Genomic DNA, 26,495 nt, shown 5'->3' on the forward strand with positions numbered 1-26,495 from the left:
CAACTAGAGTATTCAATTTTTTTCTTTTAAAATGACTTTCAAATATCAAATCATTATGTTGTATACCTGAAACTAATATAATGTTATATGTCAATTACAGCTCATTTTTTTAAAAAAGAAGAGAAAACAGAAGTAGCTTTCATCTTGATTTTTTTCTTTTAATAGCATCCTGAAAAGCTACATTGTCATTATTGACTGTATAGCATGCATATATATATATATATATATATATATATATATATATATATATGTATTTTAATGTTTGTTTAATGTTTTAATGTTTAATGTTTGGAGAGAGAGAGAGAGAGAGAGAGAGGGAGCATAAGTGGGGGATGGGCAGAGAGAGAGGGGGACAGATGATCTGAAGCAGGCTCTGTGCTGACAGCAGTGAGCTGGATGTTGGGCTTGAACTCATGAACCATGAAATCATGACCTGAGCCAAAGTCAGGTGCTCAACTGACTGAACCACCCAGGTGCCCCTGTATAGCATTCTATTATTTATATTCTCTGTTTATTGTTTTATATGTAAGTTATTTTCTTTTTTTGCTACTATATAGAACATTGCCATAGATATCATATCCACTTATTTCCTTAGAATAAATTCCCCAAAGAGAAATGATAGAGACTAGAGGTATTCATATTTAAAGTTATTTAAGAGCCAAGATTTTTTGTAAAAGTGAAAAAAAGATACAGATGTAAAAATCAAACAAGTTAAATAAAATCCCAGAATGCTAAATCTGAATTAGAATGTCTGTGTAAACTCATAATGTGTTTTCTCTTAAAACACATGTTTTCTAGTTTGGACCACTGAAAAGGTTTAGCCCGAGTCATCAATCCAGTAACAATGAGCCAGTGTGGTCTCTAATACAATTTTCCAATAAAAGGGAAATGGCAGATTCAAGCTCTGGGACAGGAAATATACAAGATGTGCCTCAAGTGTCTTGTCAGAATGCAAGAAAGGTAGTGAAAACTTCTGGGGTCCTGTGGAAAGAACTCACAATCCAGCTTGAAAATGTCAAAATGGGACATTTGACCTGTAAAAAAAGGAAAGCATCAACAATAGATTGAAATACATCAAATATATTTCAAATCTGTAAGGTCATTAAATAGTAAAAGAAGTAACTCATTGGTCACTCTTTGAGGATGTTGGGGACGACCACATTATTTGAAAAACTGGTAAATGTTCGAAAGGAATCCAGCCTTTCTCTCTGAATGCACTCAGGTAAATAATTACTTGAGGGAAATTTCTTTATAGGAGCATTCCAACTAATAAATAAAGAGAGGGTGATTGGCTTGGAATATCACCATTTTTCATTTCCTAATGAAATGGGGATCTAGGCAATGATCATCAACAATAGTCTGAAAGCATCAGGAAAAAGCTGATGAGGCACTTTATAATGGATGGCTCGACCTAACCCTCTGGACATAGTTAATATCACTGAGAAGAGAGAACCATTCATTATAGGCCTCCTGGTGTTGTGTACCTCCTATTGCATTTTACAACATATGAAGTGTTCCTCCCCCAACACCGAACACCTGAATCTCATTACATCTCCAGATTCTACTTTCAGCTTAGAGGAAGCACAGTAGACAAAATGGAACAAGTGAAAGACACAAAAGGATGCAGTCAGTGTAGTTGGACTGTGGGAAGATCTTTGGACAAATGGCCTATTTTCTTCCACATGTAAATTGTGAAGGAAAAGAAGAGGAACAGGAATTTACACATTCAAGGAGTCTTCACAGACATATCCTTCACATGTGATATGTGGACCTTGAGTCCTGATTTGAACAAACTAACTGTTCAAAAACAGCAGCATGAGGGGCACCTGAGTGGCTCAGTCAGTTTGGCGTCTCTCTCTTTTTTTTTTTTTTTTTTTAATTTTTAAAATTTATTTTTGAGAGAGAGAGAGCACGAGCAGGAGAGAGACAGAGAGAGACACACACAGAATCCAAAGCTGGCTCCAGGCTCTGAGTTGTCAGCATAGAGCCCAATGCGGGGCTCAAACTCACAAGCCGCTAGATCATGACCTTAGCCAAAGTCGCATGCCTAACTGACTGAGCCACCTAGGCGCCCCACGGTGTCTTGTTATTGGTTCAGGTCATGATCTCATGGTTATGGGATCCAGCCCTGAGTTGGGCTCCGTGCTGAGTGGAGCCTGCTTGGGATTCTCTTTCCCTCTCTCTGTCTCCCTCTCTCTGCCACTCTTTCTCTCTCTCTCTCAAAATAAATAAATAAATGAATAACTTTAAAAAAATGCAGCAGTGTAAGACAATTGGGGAAATTCTAACACCAGCTACATATTTGATATTACTAAGGAATGATGCATACAATACAGAAGTTCTTTTCTTTTTGAGATATCTACTAAGCCATTTATTTATAGATGAAAACGTGTCCTGTCAGAAGTTTGTTTCAAAATAATTTAGTGAGGGGGAAAGTGAGTGGCAGGGTAACTGAAATAAGGTTGGCGTTGAATTGATAATTGTTGAAGCTGAGTGATGGGCGCATGAGGTTTATTATACTGTTCTCGCTAATTGATGTGTTGAAAATTGTTTTATTTATTTTTTATTTATTACATTATTTTATTTATTTCTTTCTTTTTTTAATATGACATTTATTGTCAAATTGGTTTCCATACAATACCCAGTGCTCATCCCAACAGGTGCTTTCCTCAATACCCATCACCCACCCTCCCTCCCTCCCACCCCCCATCAACCCTCAGTTTGTTCTCAGTTTTTAAGAGTCTCTTATGTTTTGGCTCCCTCCCTCTCTAACCTTTTTTTTTTTTTCCTTCGCCTCCCCCATGGTCTTCTGTTAAGTTTCTCAGGATCCACATAAGAGTGAAAACATATGGTATCTGTCTTTCTCTGTGTGACTTATTTCACTTAGCATAACACTCTCCAGTTCCATCCACATTGTTACAAAAGGCCATATTTCATTCTTTCTCATTGCCACGTAGTATTCCATTGTGTATATAAACCACAATTTCTTTATCCATTTGTCAGTTGATGGGCATTTAGGCTCTTTCTATAATTTGGCTATTGTTGAAAGCGCTGCTATAAACATTTGGGTACAAGTGCCCCTATGCGTCAGCACTCCTGTATCCCTTGGGTAAATTCCTAGCAGTGCTATTTCTGGGTCATAGGGTAGATCTATTTTTAATTTTTTGGAGGAACCTCCACACTGTTTTCCAGAGTGGGTGTACCAGTTTGCATTCCCACCAACAGTACAAGAGGGTTCCCGTTTTTCCACAGCCTCTCCAGCCTTTATAGTCTCCTGATTTGTTCATTTTGGCCACTCTGACTGGTGTGAGGTGGTATCTGAGTGTGTTTTTGATTTGTATTTCCCTGGAGGAGTGACGTTGAGCATATTTTCATGTGCCTGTTGGCTATCCGGATGTCTTCTTTAGAGAAGTGTCTATTCATGTTTTCTGCCCATTTCTTCACTGGGTCATTTGTTTTTCGGTGTGGAGTTTGGTGAGTTCTTTATAGATTTTGGATACTAATCCTTTGTCCGATATGTCATTTGCAAATATTTTTTCCCATTCTGTTGGTTGCCTTTTAGTTTTGTTGATTATTTCCTTTGCAGTGCAGAAGGTTTTTATCTTCATGAGGTCCCAATAGTTCATTTTTGCTTTTAATTCCATTGCCTTTGGGGATGTGTCAAAGTTTGTTGATAGTTTTGTTGATTATTTCCTTTGCAGTGCAGAAGGTTTTTATCTTCATGAGGTCCCAATAGTTCATTTTTGCTTTTAATTCCATTGCCTTTGGGGATGTGTCAAGTAAGAAATTGCTGTGGCTGAGGTCAGAGGGGTTTTTTCCTGCTTTCTTCTCTAGGGTTTTGATGGTTTCCTGTCTCACATTCAGGTCCTTTATCCATTTTGAGTTTATTTTTGTGAATGGTGTAAGAAAGTGGTCTAGTTTCATTCTTCTGCATGTTGCTGTCCAGTTCTCCCAGCACCATTTGTTAAAGAGACTGTCCTTTTTCCATTGGATATTCTTTCCTGCTTTGTCAAAGATTAGTTGGCCATACTTTTGTGGGTCTAATTCTGGGGTTTCTATTGTATTCCACTGGTCTATGTGTCTGTTTTTGTGCCAATACCATGCTGTCTTGATGATTACAGCTTTGTAGTAGAGGCTAAAGTCTGGGATTGAAAATTGTTATTATAAACGGGAAAGTTATTTGCGGGGATGAGAGGGAGTTATTTTGTATATGTGCTGCGGAAGTGAGCACTTGGGAAAGTTATTTTGATAAGACTCTCTAAATTGCTTTGCAGATGCTGAAAAATTTACCTTCCCACTGACGATACGTGCGAATACCTATTTCCACTCACCCTTGCCACACTGAGTATTTGCATTCTTTTCAAATTTTGCCAATCTGATAGGCAAAATGGCATCTTGTTGTTTTAATATCAAGGCATAGTTTTAATTAGAAGTTTTGCTGCCCTTGGCACCTCAAAGAGCCCTTCATTTTCTCTAATCTCCAGAAACAATCTGCTCCTCTCATGTTTTGTAGTCGGAGAGTTCTCTGAGCCCTGGCGTTACGAGGCGGTGTAACTATTGGCTTAGCACCTTTCCTTCTTGCAGTTTCCTTTCAACCAGCATGGCTTTTATTTCTGCCTCTAATAAATACCTTAGAGATGGTCAGTTTATTCTGTGACCTGGAAAAATTCTAGATAGGAAGTTAAGAGTGACAGTTTACCACAGTGGATGAGTGCTTTTTCCCCTCTCCCCTTAGCAAAAACTTTCCTATTTTCAGTTGTTTATAGTGGTGGCAACATTCATCTGAAGCCTTTTTCATATATGTGCATCCCTTGTCCTTAAGGAAGACACTGGCACTCTCCAGACCTAGAAGCACGCTCTCTCCTTTGTTTCTGAAAATGAACATGTGTGACTCCCCACACACTGAGAAGGAAATATGCTACAATGATAATTGGTCTCAGTAGGAATCCAGAAGCATTCTGTTGTGTTTGCTGCTGTCCAATGTAGTTTCATATTTCACTTCTGGGATACATTGTATCCTGAAATGCATTATGTAATTTCAGAAATAATTACGGAGACTGATATTAAGTGGGCAGGAGAAAGTGTACCATAAGTTGAACACATTCTTTTTCCTTGTCCTGTGTTTTGTTGTGCATGATAAAGTGCATAGGATTAACATATTTTTGTTGCTTACTCACTTCCTGTAAGTGAACTTGGCACACACAGCTCGCCTCCTCACTGCCTGGTTGTTGCCTCCGGAGCAGGTGTGGTTACCTTGTTGCTCTGGTATTCAAGGTGTGTGTGATGTTTACCTCCTCTGGTGCCCTCCTTGAACAGACTTAACCACATAGGTGCCACTGTGACGGAGTGGAAAAAGCAGGGCAGAGTCTGAATTTGAATTCCCTCTCTGTCACTTAGGAGCCGTGTGGTTGTGTTACCCGACCTCAAAGGAATTTAAAGACATGCCTAGCTCTCCAGAAATGTCAGTTGGCTTTGAATTATTAATTAAACAAATTTGTAAGGTGTGCCCACTGTGTATTAAGGTCTGTGCTACCTAGAAATACACTGGTTACCTAGAAGTGATTATCATCGATACTAATGCTCACAGTATCTCGCGTGATTCTGGTCTATACACAACCTCTGCTTTAGCGTCAGTTCTTCAAGCTAATGCTGAAGGATTCAAGCCTTTTAGTTGCTACAGCCTTTCAGGAGTGTTCCAGCACGGGGGAGGAGGAGGTTGTTGGTACTATTTTAATGTCAGCTTTCTCAGCAGTGGCCAGAAGCCAGCGGTAACCTTGCCCAACCACAGTCTCTCTAGCAGCATCTGTTGGGAAAAAATGCATTACAGCTTCACTGGGATAACTCTGGGTTACTGAATTTATTCGTTTCGGTTGGCTCTGCAAAGTGATAAAGAATTTATGTGGAGTAGAGGTGGATATATATGCTTTAGTTTGTTCAGTGTGTGATAACATTCATCACTAACGCTGGCATGAAATTTAAGTGGCTTCGAATAAAGGGTGATAAGGAAAACGCACTCTGAGATAGCAAGAATAGCTTGGTTGCAGGATCAGGAGAGGATCCGGGGGGAGGTGACGCACGCAGTTTCATTGCCAGAAGTCCCTTGTTCTTTTCCTTGACGAGTCTCACTTCAGTGGATGTTTTATCCTGTTTTTATTGTGATGCTGAAGCATCTCCCAGAATTTTGTTCTCTCATATAAAAGCTTCTAAAAGGCCCTGAGCCAGAGATGGAATGTCATATACGAGTCTGGCTCCTGGGTTAAATGAATGCATGTTTAAACATGCTCATGCTATTTTGAGGTAACTGATTTTATCTGCTCTCTGGAGCCTGAGTGCTTCAAATATTGGGCAGTAATCGTAAGCTGCTGTACAGCTGTCCAGGTCAGATTCTGTAAACACAGACAATACTGTTTCTTCATGGAGTTTGAGAAGTTCTTAGAAGCACAACTGAGGAGCACCTGGGTGGCTCAGTTGGTTGAGCATCCTACTCTTGATTTCTGCTCAGGTATTGATCTCAGGGTCTTGGGATCAAGCCCTTCATTGGGCTCTGTGGCATGGAACCTGCTAAATGTTCTCTCTCTCTCTCTCTCTCTCTCTCTCTCTCTCTCTCTCTGTCTCTCTCTCCCCCTTTGTCCCTTCCCTCTCCCCTGCTCATGCACACTCTCTCTCTCGCTTAAAAAAAAAAAAAAAAGAAGCACTACTGAAAAAGGACTTTCTGTGAATACAGTAGAGTTCCTTTACGTGGCTGAAGAGATTAATGTCATTTCCTAAAGGGCCAAATGTATTTCTATAAATGAATCTTCATTGAATCCCTGCTACATGCTCTTTTAAGGTTGTGGAGGAAGTATGTGATATCTCAGTCCTTAAAGAACTTGTGATAGTAGTTGATTATTATTAATATCAAGCAGTTACTAAATGCCAGATACTCTACTACTGGCCTCATATACATAGTGTTTCATTTTATCCTCACAACAACTAATGAGGCATGTATGACTATGTCCATTTGACAGGTAAAGAAACTGAGGTTCAGAGAGGCTTTATTAAACTCACTAAATAGTGGGGCCGGGATTTTAATCCAAGTCTGTGTGAGTCCAAAGCCCATGGTCTACTTCCCCGAGGTGCAGTTGGAGAGGCAAGAAGGACTCACATGCAAATGCACGCTAATTGAAACCTAGATGGTGTTTGGCACTGGATACAAAGCTATGAGAAATAGCTAATGTGTGAGGCGTCAGAATCAAGACTCTAAAGGATCTTGGCAGACTGGAAGAAGAGAAAAAGTAACAAAATGAAATTACTGGAGATAAATGCAAAATCTGCCTCCCCCCCCCCCCCCACCACTTAAGTAAAAATCAGCTATTTAAGTCATGAGGAGGAGTAAAATGGTTTAATGACACTCTGTGGGAGGAAGAAAGGACTCAGGGATTTTAGTTATTTTCAAGTTCAAACTGGGTCAGTAGTGGAACAATGGCTGTCATCAATGCTAATGTAATCTGAAGCCATATTCATTTGAAAATATGGACTCCATTGACAAATACTTGAAGCCAACAGGATGGTGAGGGATCTGGAAATTTGGCCATGTGAAAATGCTTGAATGAGGTAGGGGTTTTGGTCTTGGAGTATTTGCAGAGCCTCTTATCTTCGCCGATTCTGTCTTACTTGAGGGGAAAGGTGCAGGCGCTGCCTCCTACATGGAGACAGGGAGAACTCGGCCTCACGGAACCATCACTGAATGATTCCAAATGATCTGGCCTGTCTGGTGAGATGATGAAATGTTGGAGCAGAGGGATGTTGTAGAATGGGATTCCATGACTCCAAATGCTACAGGGATCAGAGCAGAGGAGAATCAGGGAGGACTAGAGTGGTCAGAGATGGTTCATGGAGAAACCGGAACACGACAGGGTTTGGGAGATTGGTGGGGGAAGAGCCTTCTGGGTGGGGACGGCAACATATGGGAAGATAAAGAAAAAAGGATTAGGCATTTAAAAAACTTGCTTTATTTATTGAACAGGAAAGGGACATGACTTGAGTACGGGCAGTGGAAATAAGATTGGATAAAAGAACCTGGGGTAGCATATAACCCTGTGACACTTACTTAGGTAGGGAACTTTTTAAGGTGTCTTAAAAAGGTGTCTGCACTGTCAGTGCAGAGTCCAACACTGGGCTTGAACCCACGAACTGTGAGATCATGACCTGAGCTGAAATCAAGGGTTGGACGCTTAACCGACTGAGCCCCCAGGCACCACCCCTGCCCCCTGCCGTGTGTTTAGTTTTAAAAGTGAAGTGGTTGAATATTGGTCAAATTATTACTTACACTGTGTTGTGTCCACCCTGAAAAGGCAGGAGAGACCCCCCCCCACACACACACACATACGCACACTCAAAATTGAGTTCAGATGTTGAGACATGACACCACGGATACACCGAGAAGGTATGGAAAGGTTTGAAGTCTCTGGGGAGACAGGGCAGGCACTAAAGGAGGGAGCGCCCAGGCTTTCTTAACAGCTTTCCCAGATGTGGGGTAGAAATAGCAAAGATGAAGGCAGCCTAGAGCTGGAAATAATTTCTTCTTCAGGGTCTTGAAGGGAGCTGATGTGATGAACATCTTCCACCAGAACCTTGTAGTGTGTGTGTGTGTGTGTGTGTGTGTGTATACCAGCCAGGTGAAAGCAAATGTGTGCTAACTTTATGGTTAAACTTTGTCCAGGCCTCATTACCGGTGCATAACCAGGTGTTACCTTCAATTGAGGGTGTGGACGGTTCAGACCCTTTGGCAACACTGCAGAACCCTATGGGTAGACTGGAGGCCAAAGAGGAAGAGGATGAGGATGAGGACGAAGATACTGAGGAAGAAGAGGAGGAGGATGGTGAAGACACAGACCTGGATGACTGGGAACCGGATCCGCCTCGGCCCTTTGACCCGCATGACTTATGTAAGTATGAGCTGTTCCTTGAGAGTGTGTGTGGTCACAGCAACATGGTTACCATGTGCTGAGGGCTTCCTGTGTGCAGATGCCGTGCTTCCTGCTCTGCATGTGCCATCTTACTCAGTCCCCACCGCAGCCTGTGAGGGAGGCGCTGATGCTTTCTCGTGGGTTCAGATTTTAGTGATGAGTGAACCAATGGTCAGAAGAAGCTAAGCAGCCTGCTCTGTGAGTGGTTCACGTCACGCAGGAGTGAGTGGTGGATCGGGTTCGGAGCCCAAGTCTCTGAGACCAGCCCTTGAGCTGTCACACCACTGGGGTACGTTTGTCCAGTCCTGGAACTTTCTGCCACTTCAGCTTCAACAAGTTTGCTTTGCTGTCTTGCCTCTCTTCACAGTAACCTTTTAAACGTGCCTATTATATTGTAGGCACTGGTGGTACATTTTCTGAGTTACTTAATGCTTTCCATAGCCTTTTGATGGGGTTGGTCGCTTTCCAGAGATGATGTTAATTGAGAGTCAGGATTGCAGCTCAGGTGGTCTGGCTCCAGTGTGACCCCCGTTAACTGCCACACTTACTGCCTGTCTGTACTGTCTGCTTTGGGAGAGAATGGGAGGGTTCCTGCTTTCACCTACCAAATAATTTCTGCTTTTCATCGATTTTCATGCTTACATGGCGAAGTTCTTATCTCATTTAGTTGAATTACTGAGGCTGTTCAGAACTTTGTGGACACGCCAACTCTTTCCTGGGGCCTTCTGTGTGGTGATGAGAAAGTCTGTGTGCTTGGGGCCAGTGCTCACCTCCATGGGCAATAGAGAACTTCCTCATTTTGTTTTTCCTTGAATTCGTGAGTTTTCAAAGCAACTCCTTAGTCAAATACACATAAGGTTACTTTATCTTACAAATAGTAATACAAAGTAACTCTCTGTTATTGGAGAATTGTAGGAATTGAAAAGTACCTATTTCCTAAGCCAGGTCATCACACAGCTGCAGTTGGGTGAAGGACGTTTGGTTAATTAAATGTGGTTAAGGGTCATGAGTAGGATGCCTGTGTGGTCCAGGCACTTTTCTCTGTTTTGTGGCCATTTATATCTAGTGCTGGCAGTTAGCTTACAAATAGGTACCACTGGGAAAGAGAGGCTGAGTGTAGATGCTGAGTGCACAGTTATCACTCCTAGAAAGAGCTGGAAATGTGTCCTGTCTGGTCTGGGCTAACTATCATTCAAGAGAATGCAGGATAGAATGCTAAATTCATTCATTCATCTTAGCATTATCTTCGCACAATATGCATTGAAATCTCAAACTCTGCATTGTGCTCTTTCTGTTTGAGTTAGACATTCCCAGACAATGAGGCTTCCATGACTCCCTTTGAGGAAACTGATTAAATGGTATTGTCAGGGTTTTTTAAATAGCTTCACTGAGCTATAATTTACATACTATAAAATTCACCTATTTTGTCTTACCAGATTTTGCAGCATTTATCCTAATAAGCTCTTCTTTTTTTCTTTTCAGAACTGTTATAATTGATTTGTAAATTTAGTGGACTACTATGTGACTTAATCTCCAGTAGAGAAATAAGTCACTGCCTGTGTATTATTTTTGATAGGCACAAGAAAATTCTGGCTGATTTTAGAGTAAAGGGACAGGATTTTATTGGTCTACAGTCTATGAAAGCTGGCATATTACAATTGAACGGGTAGTATAATTGTAGGAGGTAATTGGATTTTGGCTTGCAACCTTAGATTGGGGGGGGGGGCAGGCTTCAGGTTAGAACTTTTTACCTGAGATCAGGTGATGTTCAGGAATTTGACTTTAAGATTTTCTTTCTTTTGCAGGGTGTGAAGAGTGTAATAACGCTCATTCTTCAGTGTGCCCAAAGCATGGCCCCTTGCATCCAATCCCCAATCGGCCTGTGCTCACTAGAGCACGAGCGAGCCTCCCCCTGGTCCTCTACATCGACAGGTTCCTTGGAGGGGTGTTCTCCAAAAGGCGCATTCCCAAGCGCACCCAGTTTGGCCCTGTGGAGGGACCCCTCGTCAGGGAGTCCGAGCTGAAAGACTGTTACATTCATCTGAAGGTAATTTCTGCTTTATTATAGTTCACTCTTGCTCTTAATAACTTTTAAAGAGGCACATGTTTTCCTACTGATTTTCTTAATTCCATAGCAGTTGTTTGCTAGTATTTTCTTTCACTGCTGAATTTGTTTGGAAGGGAAACATTTTCTCTCTCACCAATAAATTGGAGATTGCAGTTTCAGCCCCCTCAGGGATTATTCTGAGAGGTGGCCATTCTCAGGGGCTGTATTGTCTGCTGGAGCTGCTGTCACAACTACCACAGTCTGGGTGGTTTCAAGAACAGAAATTTATTTTTTTTCACAGTGCTGGAGGCTGGAAGGCCACCATGCAGGTGCTGGTGGAGTTGGTTTCCTCTGAGGGCTCTCTCCTCGGCTTGTAGACGGCCTCCTTCTCTCTGTGTCCTCATGCCTTTCCTCTGTGTGCGCACCCATCCCTGGTGTCTCTCCATGTCTCCCAATCTCCTTTTCTTTCTTCTTTTTTTTAAATATATATTTTTGGGAGAGGACAATTTCCCTAAAATAGGAAAACTACTTTTCAGTTTCTGAAACAGGTCTGTCCTGTTGAAGCTGTTGTTAAAGAATGGCTCACCTAATATTAAAGTGTATTTATACTGATCTCTGTTCTTCACATTTGATGCTTTTGCTTCTATCTAACCTCTGCGCTGTCTGCTTCTTGGAGAGCCACTCTGGAGAACCACGAAAGGGCAGCAGGAAGGAAGAATATTTGGGGTGTGGTTTTTGAGAAATCAGCTGTTGTCATGGGGAGGTTTTCTTTGGTGAACACAGAATCCAAAGCAGGCTCCAGGCTCTGAGCTGTCAGCACAGAGCCTGACATGGGGCTTGGACCCACAAGCCCTGAAATCATGACCTGAGCTGAAGTCGGACGCTTAACCTCTTAACAGACTGAGCCACCAAGGTGCCCCTAGGCTACTCATTAGAAATGAATGCAGTTGAATCCCTAAAATAAGGAACTTGTAAGGAACTAGAGAGTATTTTGCTTTGATTTCCCGGCTTGTTTACAGCATTTTTTGATGTGTTAGTTAATGATGAAGCCTCAACTGAAGCTACAGTGAGATTGTTAACTTTAACATTTTGCCAGGTAATTCTCAGAAAATGTCCTTTTCCTTTTACATTTGGCAAGACACAATGCCTGTATCTTTCTAGATACACAAGGAAGAATAAGGATACATGGTTAATTTAAGGAGCAGTGTTTTGTATATTACTACACTAATGCATGTTAAAAGTTTTGTTTGTTTTTTTGGTGTGGCTTTTTACGTTCTCTTTGGTTACAGGTTTCTCTTGAGAAAGGGGACAGAAAAGATAGGGATTTGCATGAAGACCTGTGGTTTGAATTGTCTGATGAGACCCTATGTAACTGGATGATGTTCGTACGTCCAGCCCAGAATCACCTGGAGCAGAACCTGGTGGCTTACCAATATGGCCACCATGTGTATTATACAACAATAAAGAATGTAGAACCCAAACAGGAACTGAAGGTACAGTGCTGGGGGCCGTGGTACCTTTGTCAGAAATAGTGATTGTTTCACGCTTTTCTTCTTATTTTTTCTCTGAAGTGGGATTCTTATAAAAATGTTCCTTTCCTTATAATTTGCTTACTTATTGAGTACCTGCTGTGTACAGTACATCTGTGGTAATTCCATAAATGAAAAAGAACGAGGGGTGCCTGGGTGGTTCAGTCAGTTAAGCGTCCAACTTCGGCTCAGGTCACGATTTCACGGTTTGTGGGTTTGAGCCCTGCGTCAGGCTCTGTGCTGACAGCTCGGAGCCAGGAGCCTGCTTCGGATTCTGTGTCTCCCTCTCTCTCTGCACCTTTCCCACTCACACTCGGTCACTTTCTCTCTCTCAAAAATAAACATTAAAAAAAAAAAAAAAACCAGAATGAAAAGTGTATGACTTTGGGGTCTGTCCAACGCCTACAATAAGGCCCATGGGTAAAGAGGTAGTTGTGTTTGGGGAACAGACTGGTATTTGTGATGGAGTGATTAAAGTTGGGGTCACTTAATGTCATTTATACACTCTGCAGAATTGGTTGGAAACAGGAAATCTTATAAAATCAAATGTAGATGTATAGGCAAGATCTCTTTACCGGATTACTTCGTTTTACCCAAAGAATTCTATGCACTGCCTTCTGATTTCAGGAATATATTTTGGGGGAATAACGATAGAAATTTGTCTAAATACCAACTCTTGATGACATAATGAAAATTCTGCTGTGATTCTAAGGAAAAATTCTTGATATAAATGAAAAAAGAGGTGAGAAATGATTTTATCAGTACACGAACACTGAATTGCACAGTGCTTCAATGGGGTAAGAGTGAGAAGTACGTACCTCTTTAGGGGGAGAAAAAAGACCTGGGCTTTGTTCAAAAGTTATACAAAACCCGTGTCTTTGAAACCATCAAATAGATGATTCATTAGCCCCAAAGAAAATATAGGAAAGGAGATTCATATCTCATATTATCCATCGCAGTAAATTCTTGATACCAAAGTGAATACTTCTTCACTGAGGAAGGGAGATTATTTTCTCTCTTAAATCAGTAGATAGAACTGTAGAGGTAAAGACAGGCAGAAACAATTAAATAAGACTATCAGTGTAACGAACAACCAAAACAACAGATGCAAAGGAAGCAACAGGGTGGGATAAGTATTTGTAATACACGTTAAAAGGTTTAAGATAAAAAACAGAGAAAACACCTCTACCCTTTTTGGTATCCACGCAGACACATGACTGAATACCAGGAACAGACTTTATTTGGAGGAGGAATCACTAGTAAAGAAATATTAAAAAATGTTTTTTCAATGTTGATAATTATAAAACCCTTAAAGCAACTCTGAGTTACTATTGTTATTAATTAGCAAAAAATAAATGGATGTAGTACAATGAATGTGAGGGTTTAAAAAATAGGGATATTTGTTACAAAATTGCAGTATTTTGTGGGATTATTTCTGGCTGTGTGTAGTAAAAATGTACTTGGCTTGGTAAATCCAGTCCTTGAAAATTAGTCTGAGGAAATAATTATAAACAAAGATAGAACTAGATACATTCTAATTTTGTAATGCCGTGTTTCACTGACTCAGATACCCAGGACTTGAAGATGAACCATTATTTTATACACCATTAAGAAAAAAATATGTTGCCACTTTAAGCTATGTTACTGTGCTTATTTTTATCACCAAAAAGAGTAATTTTCTACTTATTGCAGGAGCTGTGTTAGACTTATTTAGAGATAATTTTGAAATCATACCACATTTCTGCATACTTAAAAAGGCACATATAAGCAAAAAATTGGTTAAGGTATAAACTGCCTTTGTGTACGGTGTAACTTTTTTTAAGTTTATTTGTTTTGAGAGAGAGAGTGAGAGAGTAGGGGGTTGGGGGGAGTTGCAGGGAGAGAGGGAGAGAGAGAATACCAAGCAAACTTTGAGCTGTCAGTGCAGAGCCCAACTTGGGGCTCAATCCCACAAACTGCGAGATCATGACCTGAGCCGAAATAAAGACTCAGGTGCTTAACAAACTGAACCACCCAGACGCCCATAACATTTAAAAAAAAACCAGAATCACTGTTTTACTTTGTCATGGATATTTGTGTTTTGTTTATCTATTGTCTTCTGTGCCATCAAGGTGTTCGTGATGCTGTAGTATTTAAAAAATATATATATTTATTTTTGAGAGAGAGAGTGTGTGCAAGTCAGGGAGGGGCAGAGAGAGGGAGACACAGAATCCGAAGCAGGCTCCAGGTTCTGAGCTGTCAGCACAGAGTCCGACACGGGGCTAGAACCCACGAACTATGAGATCATGACCTGAGCCGAAGTCGGACGCTTAACCATCTGAGCCACCCAGGTGCCCCGATGCTGTAGTATTTTTAAAATAAATGATCTACTGTTGCCTCTTGGATATTTTTCCAAACTACTGATGGCATTTCTGTGCAAGTTTTGACCCTATACTTTCTCACTGACTGAACCCATATGTCTTTTCCCTCAATTAAAACACATATTTTTGGAAGTTAGGTGGTTTTTCATTAAGTCAGTAGGAAGTTTCTGACAATTTGATGTTTGGTATATTCATAGAAGTCCTGCAAGGTGATCACACCAGCCTTGCATTGCTTTGACATTTCCTTTATTTATTCTCAGGAAGATGGCTTTTTTTTTCTTTTTTTTTCTTTATTTTGCATTTCTTATCAAGTGTTAATAAGTCATAAGTCATGGAGTGCCGGTGGGGCACACAACTGAATGAGGTGAAAACAGCGTAAAGAGCATGGCCAGGTTTGTACAAGAGAAACAAGCAGGTAGTGAAAGAAAGCTACATTACAGCAGTAATTGCAGAATGCCATGGATAGTGAGATGGTCTGAGATATTAAAATAGGAGAAATAAACATCTTGGAATTGATGGAATAGGGTAGAATTTATAACAGCAAAATGATAAACTCAAAATCCAACTACAGGTCCTGGTCAAGTAAATTACAGAACACAGATTCTGTAGAATATTATTCCACAATTAAAAATGGGGTCTCAAATATTTCCATATAGTTAAAATAGTATGTCATAACAATTATACATGATTAATTCATTTGGCAATTAATATATTGAACTTCTGAAACTCTGTTTCAGACACTAAGAAGAGACAGACTGGTGCCTGTGTTCTAGAGGGAAAGTGGGCAGAAAGATGTAAATAAGCAAATACAGTTGAGCCTCAAACAAAACGGGGACTAGGGTTGCTGACGCCGCAGGCATTTGAAAATCTACACAGAACTTTTGTCTCTCCAAAAACTTAACTATTAATAGCCTACCATTGATTGGAAGCCTTACCAATAACATAAACACTTGACTAACATACATTTTGTATACTGTATGTATTATATGTTGTATTCTTACAATAAAGTAGACTACAGTAAAGAAAATGCTATTAAGACAATCATGGCAGCGGGGGGCAGGGGTGCCTGGGTGGCTCAGTCAGTTGAGCGGTCTGACTCTTGGTTTTGGCTTGGGTCATGATCTCGTGGGTTCATGGGATTGAGCCCCATGTCAGGCTCTGTGCTCATGGTGTGGAGCCTGCTTGGGATTCTCTCTCCCTCTCTGTCCTTCCCTCTCTCTCTTTCTCTTTCAAAATAAATAAGTATTAAAAAAAAAAAAAGACAGTCATAGGGAAGAAAAAGTGCATTCGCACTACTCTACTATAAAAAAAATTGTGTATAAGTGGACCCATGCAGTTCAAATTCCTGTTGTTCAAGGGTCAACTGTAATATCAAATAGTGGTAGGAACTATGAAGGAAACAAATGGTGCAGAAAGAGCATATAGCAGGCAAGGGACCAATTTAGAAATGCTGGAGAGGGAAGGCCTCACTGAGGAGATGATAAGAAGTGAGGGACTATGGAATGGGAAGGAGCCAGTGCTGTACAAGGGCTAGGGGAGGTGAAGGGGAAGAACCCAACACTCCTGATGGTGGACCAGCAAGGGCAAAGGTTGGGGTGGGAAAGACCTTAGCCCGTTTGAGAAACTGCAAGCAGTCCCTCTTGCTGAAAGGCACTAAGGGAGAGTGAGAAGACCTGGAGTAGATCATGGAGCCCTTTAGAGACCGTCATCGAACATGGCATGTTTTTTATGAGTGAGAAGCTGTTTAAGCATGGGAATGATGAAATCTGATTATGTTTTTAGAAGCCTTCTCTGCTCCTGTGTCAAGAATGGATTGGAGGGAGCAAGAGTGGAAAAGAGGAGGCTCTTAGAACAACAGGCAAGAGCGCATCTTGGCATGCATCTTGGTGGGAGAAGCAGAGTTGGAGAACATTTGAGCTGTTCACAGCTCTTGCTGAAGGATGACAGAAGGACACTTAGAAATATGAGATACCTTTTAGGTTTCAAGTCTGAGCAGTTGGTTGGAAGGCAGGGTATTTATTGAGATGAAAAAGATGGCCAGGGGTAGGGGTGCAATAGGGAAGCATCTAGAATTCAATTCTGGACATGTTAAGTTTGAGCTGTTTGTAAAACATGCCAAATGCCAGGTAGGCATGGAATGTATGTAGAGGGAACAGAGAGGGAGGGTCTGGGATAGGGATATTAATTTGGGAGCTGTTGACATAGAGTTGGTTGGAAATAGATGTGGTCACTTTAGGGAAAAATAAGAAGGCCCTGGACTTGGATTAAGCTCTGAGGAAGCTGAGAAAGGAAGAGCCCGACGAGGAGACTGAGCAGAAGCAGCCAGTGAGATTGGAGGGAGGAGGAGACTCAGGAGAGTGTGGTAGCGTTTGAAATCCTCATTGGCGATCCCAGCAAGAGCCATTGGGTGACATGTTGGGGTGGAAGCCACTATGATTCCAGCTGTGTGAAAACCCGTGTTTACATACAGATAAAACAACCAGAAGGCTATGCTTTATTTTGATGAAGAGACTATTAATATTATCTCTTGTGAAGTTTTTCTGGTAACAAAAACAATTTTTTAAAAAGGAAAAAGAAAACACACAGTTAGTGTGTCTTGGCATGTGAGCTTCCCGACTGACCATCTGGTGTGAAAGAGATCGGCTCCCAGTGCGATCTTTTTGTTGTTTGTTTGTTTTTTGTGGGTTGTGGGAAAGCCTGAATTGTTTTATGCAAGCAGGAGAAAGAATTTATGCATGCACAGAACATCTGGTGATGTCCTTTAGTTCTTGATGCCGTACTTGGTTCTTGCAGGTGTGGTATGCTGCATCCTATGCTGAGTTTGTGAACCAGAAAATTCATGACATTTCTGAGGAAGAAAGGAAAGGTGATTGGACTTTTTTCTATTTTCTATTTTCTACATGAATTGTAAATTGTATATATTACATCATTATGCAATCTCCAACTTTTCTACCTCTATATATCTAATGATATTCCAGTATTTTTTTGTTTTGTTTTGTTTTGTTTTTCCAGCTACATATCCCTGTCTAATTCTAGGATCAAACGACAGGGACATGTTTACATTTCTTTCGTGGGTGCTGGAAAACAGTATTTAATATAATGAAAACCTCCAAATACTAAATTAGGACCTAGACCAGAGGATGATCTCTATCTAGATTTAATCATCTCTGAGGACATTAGCAAGACAGGCATTGACTTTGTTTTTGATATAAATATTAGTGAAGTATAATTTACATACAGAGAAATGCACAAATCATAAGTATACAGCCTGATGAATTTTCACAAAGTGAGCATATCTATGTAACCTGCATTCAGATCAAGAAACACAACATGACCTGTACCTTGGAAGTCCCTTGTGCCTTTTTCCAATTCTTCTTCACTCCCAAGTGCAATGGATCTCCTGACTTCTGATACCACAGATATAATATGCTTGTTACCAAATTTCATATAAGTAGAATTATATGATGTATGTCTGGGAATATTTTGCTCAACATTTATTTGTGCAATTTATCCATATTGTTGTATATTATTGTAATTCATTCATCCTCATTGCTATTTGGTGTTCTCTTGTATGAATATACCATAATTCATTTATCTATTTAACTGTAGATGAAAATCTAGGTTGCACAGTGCACTTCTGACACTACCTGGGTTAGATTACGTTTTTGCAAGTTAAAGGCCACGTCTTTTACAAGACTCTCTTCACTTCAGACACTATCTGCAAGCTTGGGGTTCCCATGCTACCTGTATTTCTGACCAACTAACTACAGTTTAGGGAGCTAGTATCTCCTTAGGCTGGATAATTTACCAGAGTGACTCACGGAACTCAGAAAAGTGCTATACTTAGGATTATAAAGGACACACATCAAGACCAGGCAAATGAAGACATACTGAAGACAGGGTTTGTGAGGGTCCCAAATGCAAAGCTTCCATGTCGCTAGGCCATGTGACTTCCTTGGCACATTGATATGTGATTTCCAACCAGGGAAACTCTCCTGAGCTTCAGTGTGCAGAGTTTTTATTGAGGCATCACAACATAGGAATGGTTGATAGAATCATTTGGGCACACGATTGAACTTACTCTCCAGCTCTTCCTCCCTGGCTGATACCACTTGTTTCAAAGCCCCAACCCTGTAATCACATGGCTCAGCTTTCTGGCACAGGCAGCCCCCATCCTAATTCATATTAGCAGAAACTCAGGTATGGTCAAAGACCACAACGAATAACAACAAACACTCCTATTACATGGGAAATTCCAAAGACTTACAGGTAATTTGCCAGGACCCAGGGATAAAAGCCAGCCAAATTCTTTATGATGCAACAGGGTTGTTTCCAGTTTGGGGCTAATTTGAAAAGTGCCACTGTGAACATTCTTCTACATGTCTTTAGCGAACATTTGTGTATATTTTTGTGGGGTGTGTATTCAGGGGTGGAATTGCTGGGATCGGGTGTGCCAGTAATCAACTTTAGTAGATAGTTAGTAGATACTGTAACATTTTATTATTGAGCATTGACTTTTAAGGTTTTTTTTTTTTTGTGACAAAATGTGCCTTCAGATTATAAAACCTGGATCTGAATCACTAAGGTATCTGAATCCAGATTTCCATTGTAGCACATTTCTGCCTTTCCGGTGTGGTGAGGTGTTGTCTGTGTGTGTGTGTGTGTGTGTGTGTGTGTGTGTGTGTGTGTCTGTTGGGGAGGTGTCAAAGGGTAGTATGACAGAGTTTGTTCTTTGATGTCATACATGAATGTAGAAGAAAATAAGATCCTAACAACTACTCTTTGTCAAACTGTAGCCTTTGATTTTATCACAAAACAGTGATGCAAACAGCAGACACTATGTTTATGAACACTGGGCTACCTGTGAGATGACATTGGTGGAGGTACTGGGCACTTGAGTTTATCGCTGTCTGTTGATCATTAGCCTCTATGATTTCTCTCCTGTGACTACAGTTCTTCGCGAGCAGGAGAAGAATTGGCCCTGCTACGAATGTAACCGCCGATTTATAAGCTCGGAGCAGTTGCAGCAGCATCTCAATTCCCATGATGAAAAACTGGATGTGTTTAGCAGGTATAATGAGGAAGAAAGTTTCACCAACTCAGTTTTTAAAGGTCCACATTCATTTCCAGTTTTAAAGGTCCACATTCATTGTCTGTAAATTAATGAGTGTTTCTGTGTATAGACAGGTAATCAGGTGGGCTGCTGAGGGAAATTATTTCCTCTTCTTCTTCTTCTTCTTCTCCCCCTCCTTCTTCTTCTTCTTCTTTTAAATGTTTATTTATTTGAGAGAGAGAGAGAGATCAGGGGAGAGGCAGAGAGAGAGAAGAGAGAGAATCCCAAGCAGGCTCTGTGTTGTCAGTAGAGAGCCCAACGTGGGTCTCAAACTCATGAACCGTGAGATCATGACCTGAGCTGAAATCAAGTGTTGGATGCTTAACCGACTGACCATCCAGGTGCCCCCACTGAGGGAAGTTTCTTATCTGTCATTTCCTTTGCCCCACCCCCATCCTCATTTACTATTTACTTCTTTTCCAGCATGACCAGAGTACCCAGCAACAGGAGATCCTTCCCCCTCAGTTAAATCTCCCCTAACTTGAGATTCTCGGATAGGAATTCTTAAGATAGCACATTCTGCATCTTTGATTTGTAAACTTTTTTTCAGAAGTAGGATTTCTTCATCAAACTAAATCATAGGTTTCATTCCACTGTCTGAAAGAAATAAATCAGAGAGAATCATATAGGATGGGGTAGGCTGGAGCCAGATCAGGTAGGCTTTGTGGATAATGGTAAGAAATTTGGATTTCATTCTAAGCATGATAAGAAGTCTTAAATGGTTCTGATCAGGGAGTACCTGTGATGTGAATTTATGTGTCGAAATGTCATGCTGGATAAAAAAAAATGTCACTTTTGCTTTCATTGGAGCAAGAGTGAGGACGGGAGGCCAGCTGGAAGCTATTTCAACAGTTTAGGTCAAGAACGAGAGTACGTTGGACTAGGGTGATGGGACAGATGTAGGGTTGCCAGCTTTTACAGGACTTGAAAAGAGAAGAGATGGTGTGACAAGGCATTTAGGAAAGTAAGAAAGTCAGTGTTCTAGGGAGGCACAGCCTGACTGCCTGCAAGGTAAGAGCTCCCTTGAGGTTCATGGTCATGACATTAAAATAAGACCACTAGCATGCTGGGTGTCATTTTCCAGCTCCATTTGCTGCAATAATGTCAGTGCAGAGCAGCTGGGGAATTGGATTGCACAGTAGTTTCTCCCAAGCGCGTGCAACACAGCAAAAGTGATGGATCAGGAATGGCAATCAAGAGCATACACGAGGGAGTGCTGACAGCGAATGACTTTGCTTAATGGGTGGAAAGAAGGGAGGGAAAACATCAAGAAGACTTAAGATTGCAAATAGGTGACAAGGACTAGATTGTAGGTGGTAGTGAGATAGAAGGATTGTTGAGTCCAGGTATTTGAGGATGTGCGCTAGAAAGCTAGAGATAGCATTAGAGTGGACGATGCACAGAATTGGTGTAAAGCGGGAGGCTCTGCACTTATTGAGGATAACAAGGTCTAGGATATGACCATGGGAGTAAATGTCTGAGGTGGGTGGAGGACACAGTGAGAGTTGAGTCATTTTCTGTCAGGTGTCCCTAGAACTCTGTTCATGGCTCTATTATAACACTTTTTGTGTTTTATTGTGATTTTTGGTTTATGTGCCTGCTGCCTCTACTAGACTTCTGAAGGTAAAAACTGTCATATAGAACTTGTCTTTATTGCCTAGCACAAGCGTGACACATGGTAGGTAAAGATATTTGTAGGCTAACTGTTAAAAAGAAATTTGAGACAATTAGGAAAATTTCAACTTTGACTAGATTTAATAATATTGAGCAACTATCAGATTTTTTTTAAGGTGTAATAATGGTATTGTGGATATATATGAATCTTTTTAAAGTATTTATTTATTTTTGAGAGAGAGAGAGACAGACAGAGCATGAATGGGGGAGGGGCAGAGAGAGAGGGAGACAGAGAATCCAAAGCAGACTCCAGGCTCTGACTCTCAGCACAGAGTCCAACGCGGGGCTGAACTGAACCATGAGATCATGACCTGAGCCGAAGTCGAATGCTTAACCGACTGAGCCACCCAGGCGCTCCATAATATGAGTCTTTATGTTGTGGAGACGCTTACTGAAATATTTACGGATGAAATAACATCTGGGACTTACTTCACAAATAATCTAATGGGGGCGCCTGGCTGGCTCAGTCAGTAGAACGTGCGACTCTTGATCTCAGGGTTATGAGTTCAAGCCCCATATTGGGTGTGGAGCCTACTTACCAAAAAAAGTAATAAGTAACTAAGAAAAAATCTAATGGGTGTTTGTGTGTGTGAGTGAAATAGTGGGAATATGATGGAATAAAATTAGCCATGAATTGCTAAGGATTGAAATTAGGTAATGGGCACATTGGTCTTACTCTCTACATTTGCCTAGGCTCAGAATTTTCAATAGTAAGGAGTCTTTTAAAAGTTCTGGAACAACGTATAATTTTTGTTAAATTGTGAAATAGATGAGTGGAAGAATAAAACATGATCTGATTAATTTTATACATATCTCTCGCACACATCTCCTTTTCTTTTAATTCCAATGTAGTTAACATACAGTGTTATATTGGTTTCAGGTGTACAACATAGTGATTCAATAATTCCATATATTACTCACTGTTCATCAAGTAAGTGTACTCTTAATCCCCTCACACACGCATCTTCTGAAAGAGATTTTAATGATACACTTTCTGAATTCGTTTTATTAAGGAATTTTTGTATGTTAGGAATCTATTAAAGGGGATGAAATTGATTTGGTGTTTACTAGGCATGTTATGGAACAATTGAATTAGAAGTTTGTTTTGAGCTTCCAGAAGCTTATGGTAAAACAAGAAAGTTCTTTTGAATCCAGCCACAGTTCTTGGAAGGAATAGGAAGTGAAGCAAGGAGACAAGAAGGAAAGAATGGAATCTCGTTTCTAGGAATGGCTATAAGGCTTAGCGTGTTCTGTCCTGTCTGCATTTCTCATGGCATTTCAGAGATATGTTTGTGTTTCCAGAACTTTCAATAATGAAATGGTGTCAGTGCTTTGAGTTTTTATAGCTCCTTTTTTCCCTGAATAATGTAAGAGCTATCTAGATGGCAAGGATGAGACGTTTAGAAAGTGTATATTATCAAAACGACTGTTCCTGTTCGAAAAAGAATCAAGACAAGTAGTAAAATGAGAGAAAATCAAGATTCAGGGCTCATCAGGACCATCGAGGGAAATATTTGTTAGTGAGAACTGTGTAACCATGACTGTTTATAACCCAATCTTTTGTCCCCAGAACAAGAGGCAGAGGAAGGGGACGAGGCAAGAGGCGATTTGGCCCAGGTCGACGGCCAGGGCGCCCTCCAAAATTTATCCGCTTGGAAATAACCAGCGAAAATGGGGAAAAGTGTGATGACACGACACAGGTATTGGGCGAGGGAAGAGCTCCTTCCTTGTCAGATGCTTGCTTAGGGGACCTGGAGCAATTACCAGGTTTCAGTACAAACACCCCCCCACAGAGGCTGAGCATCCTGCCATGCCGGTGCTTTGCCGCCTGTTCCTTAAAGGGTGACCGGAGAAAGGCAAGAAGAACGTATTCTTTTTTTTTTTTATTCATAATTTATTTATTTTTTAAGTTACATCCCAGTTAGTTAGCATGGAGTGCAACAATGATTTCAGGAGCAGATTCCTTAATGCCCCTTACCCATTTAGCCCATCCCCCCTCTTACAACCCCTCCAGCAACCCCCTGTTTGTTCTCCATATTTAAGAGTCTCTTATGTTTTGTCCCCTTCCCTTATATTCATCTGTTTTGTATCTTAAAGTCCTCATAGGAGTGAAGTCATATGACATTTGTCTTTCTCTGACTGACTAATTTCACTTAGCATAACACCCTCTAGTTCCATCCACGTAGTCGCAGATGCTAAGATTTCACTCTTTTTGATTGCCGAGTAATACTCCATTTTATATATATATATATATATATATATATATATATACACACACACACACACACACACACACACACACACACACGCACACACACACCCCACATAAGAAGTACGTATTCTTGAATGTTACAACAAAAACCCAACATTGCTGCCCTCAAGATTTGAGATTGATCAGAGATATTACTGGGGGACCCTGTTTAATCCGTTGAAACAGTTGAAATGATTATATTCCAGAAGAGTTCTCCCATTAGAGTCCCTTCCTCAAGAAGTGATCTGGAATATCTCCTAGTTTTCACAGCCTGGGGATGGTTTTCCCAGAAGGAGAATTTTTTTTTTTTTTTCTGGGTATCATGACTCTAGCCTTTTAAAAAATCATGCAGGAACTCTGAATCTTAGCTGACAATCTCTGTAGCACGAGTCTCTACCTAGGTGGGGAAATAATTCCTGGTTATTGCAATTTCAGGACTTGCTACATTTTTCCACCAAGGAGCAGTTTGATGAGGCTGAGCCAGCGACTCTGAACGGGCTGGATCAACCAGAGCAGACTGCTCTCCCCATCCCACAGCTGCCACAGGACACCCAGCCTTCTCTGGAGCATGAGCCAGAGACTCACAGCCTGCACCTGCAGCCCCAGCATGAGGAGAGCGCGTTGCCCGCCCAGAGCACTCTGACGGCCGATGACATGCGCAGAGCCAAGCGTATCCGAGTAAGTGGGGAGCGCGGCTCCTCCCTGATGAGGTGCTGCCCTTTCTCCAGTCAGCTGGCTTTCGAGGCGCCACGTTTCCTGACTTATTATTCACCGTCCACTTCGAAATCCTGCATCTAACCTACCACATGCTTGATTCCCTTATTTCAGAAGAACGTATTCACTACTTCTCAATGTCTTTGTGTCCTGTGACGGGCTGGAATGGCTGGTCCTAGATCCCATCAGTTTAGTAATGACACAGAAGCCTGGCTTTTGGCAGCTTCGGGACAAGAATAGTTCAAATAGGATCATGCTCTGGATCCCTAAACTCACAGATTGGAAATGGGGAAATAAGTCCACTTAATTATAATAATGATTTACAGCGAAGCTGTATCTGTGATTTACAGCGAGGCTGATCTGTGACGAATGAGAGCTCTCAGGTTAATTCTGGGTAAATGAACTTGGTTGTCTACAGTTTCCAAGGGGAGACTGGCAAATGTCATTACTCGTCAACGCCAAGGGACCCGTGGCCGAGTTGATATGGCAGGTACGCTTTACACACCCAGGACAGCTTGAAGTTTAAGCTCCAGGTTCAGAGTTGGTCAGTGCCTCACTTCTGTGGCCTGCGTCTTGACTTTAGACCATGTGGCCACGGGACCTCCTTGGCTTCCAGATCAGATGCGTGTTAGTCTTATTTCACAGATAGCCTCAGAGTCTGAGTTAGTTGCTGCAGGGGATGCATGTGGAGAGCAGGATAAGTGCATATGCTGACCAATTTACATCCAGAAGACAATTACTTATACCCCTGTCTGTGGCAGCAGGGTATATACTTTTATTGTACTTTATATGTGGATAGAAAGAGGGGTTTTTCTGTGTAACTTCTCAGGCTTCACAATTTCTAGATAGGTGATTGTTTTAGCTTATGTTTCTTTTGGACTTCTCATTTGCCTATGGGCTAGAAGGGACCTTGAAAAATAGTTCAGTCCATGCCTTCATGTAAAAGTACATTTAAACACTTTCAGCTGTGTAATAGTATTCAAACATCCTTTTTAAGGGTCCTGTGATGGAAACACATAACACTCTTGGCTCCATGTATATTCTTTCAAAAGGACATGTAAACATACATAAACATAGACCAGAAAGGCAAAAAGCTGTGAATTAATACCTTCCCATCTGTCATTCTACATTATTTCTCAATCTTCGTTTTACTCTCCTGCTCAATTACTGTCTTTTCTGCTTTGGCCATTCTGAATTTTTACTGAGTTCAGAGAAATGCTTACCAGATTTAATTTTTTTTGAAGGAAAAAAACCAACCTCAAAGCCCACACGTGTAGTGAAGTTGTGGTTGTACAAGCGTAGTGTGGTTATAACCATACTTGCATTCTTCAGTGAGTTGGGTAACTGGTTTAGGTACAGGGTTCCTTGTGTCAAAGCCAAAGCCATGTGCATGTGGCTTCTGGAGGTCAGTCTTAGTTGAGCTTTTGTTTTTTTTCCTTTCACACATTCTAAAAAGTAGGGCTATGTATTTTTTCATCTTTTCTATCCAGGTTGGTAATGACCAACTGAAGGGAAGTCTTCCAATCCAATTGGTAATGTAACTATTTTTCTCTCCTCTAATGCTGCCTGCTCAGTTGGAGCTGCAGGTAGGTTTGTTTCCTGTGTCTCACGTAACAGAATGTTATTTAAGTGTTTGCCTGACCTGCTCTTCTTTGCAACCTGTACGTGCTAAATCCTGGTGGAAACTACAATTTGGTTGCTACAGTGAATGCTAATTAGTTAATGAGCAACAGTTGATCTTCAGATAGGTCAGTGAATAAATTGTGGGCGGCAGATTCCTCCTACACAAAATAAAGGGTAGGACCAAGTGATCTCCAAGGTCCCTTCCAGCTCTACAACAACTTGAATGACTTGTGGGA

The 26,495-nt window shown here is 41.1% G+C and overlaps 1 protein-coding gene across 2 annotated transcripts in view; it reads left to right on the forward strand.

Moving 5' to 3' along the window:
• PRDM10 (PR/SET domain 10) overlaps positions 1-26,495 on the forward strand; it is a 101,960-nt gene that overhangs the window by 44,997 nt on the left and 30,468 nt on the right. For both annotated transcript variants that reach the window (XM_025928351.2, XM_086678666.1), the window contains exons 5-11: positions 8,702-8,927; positions 10,754-10,995; positions 12,285-12,488; positions 17,678-17,750; positions 19,838-19,955; positions 23,242-23,371; positions 24,358-24,600. In XM_025928351.2, coding sequence (XP_025784136.1) covers positions 8,702-8,927; positions 10,754-10,995; positions 12,285-12,488; positions 17,678-17,750; positions 19,838-19,955; positions 23,242-23,371; positions 24,358-24,600 — 1,236 coding nt within the window. The remainder of the gene's footprint in view (positions 1-8,701; positions 8,928-10,753; positions 10,996-12,284; positions 12,489-17,677; positions 17,751-19,837; positions 19,956-23,241; positions 23,372-24,357; positions 24,601-26,495) is intronic.

Source organism: Puma concolor, chromosome D1 (assembly GCF_028749965.1).
Source record: "Puma concolor isolate L17-30 chromosome D1, mPumCon1.1.hap2, whole genome shotgun sequence".
Lineage (NCBI taxonomy): Eukaryota > Metazoa > Chordata > Mammalia > Carnivora > Felidae > Puma > Puma concolor.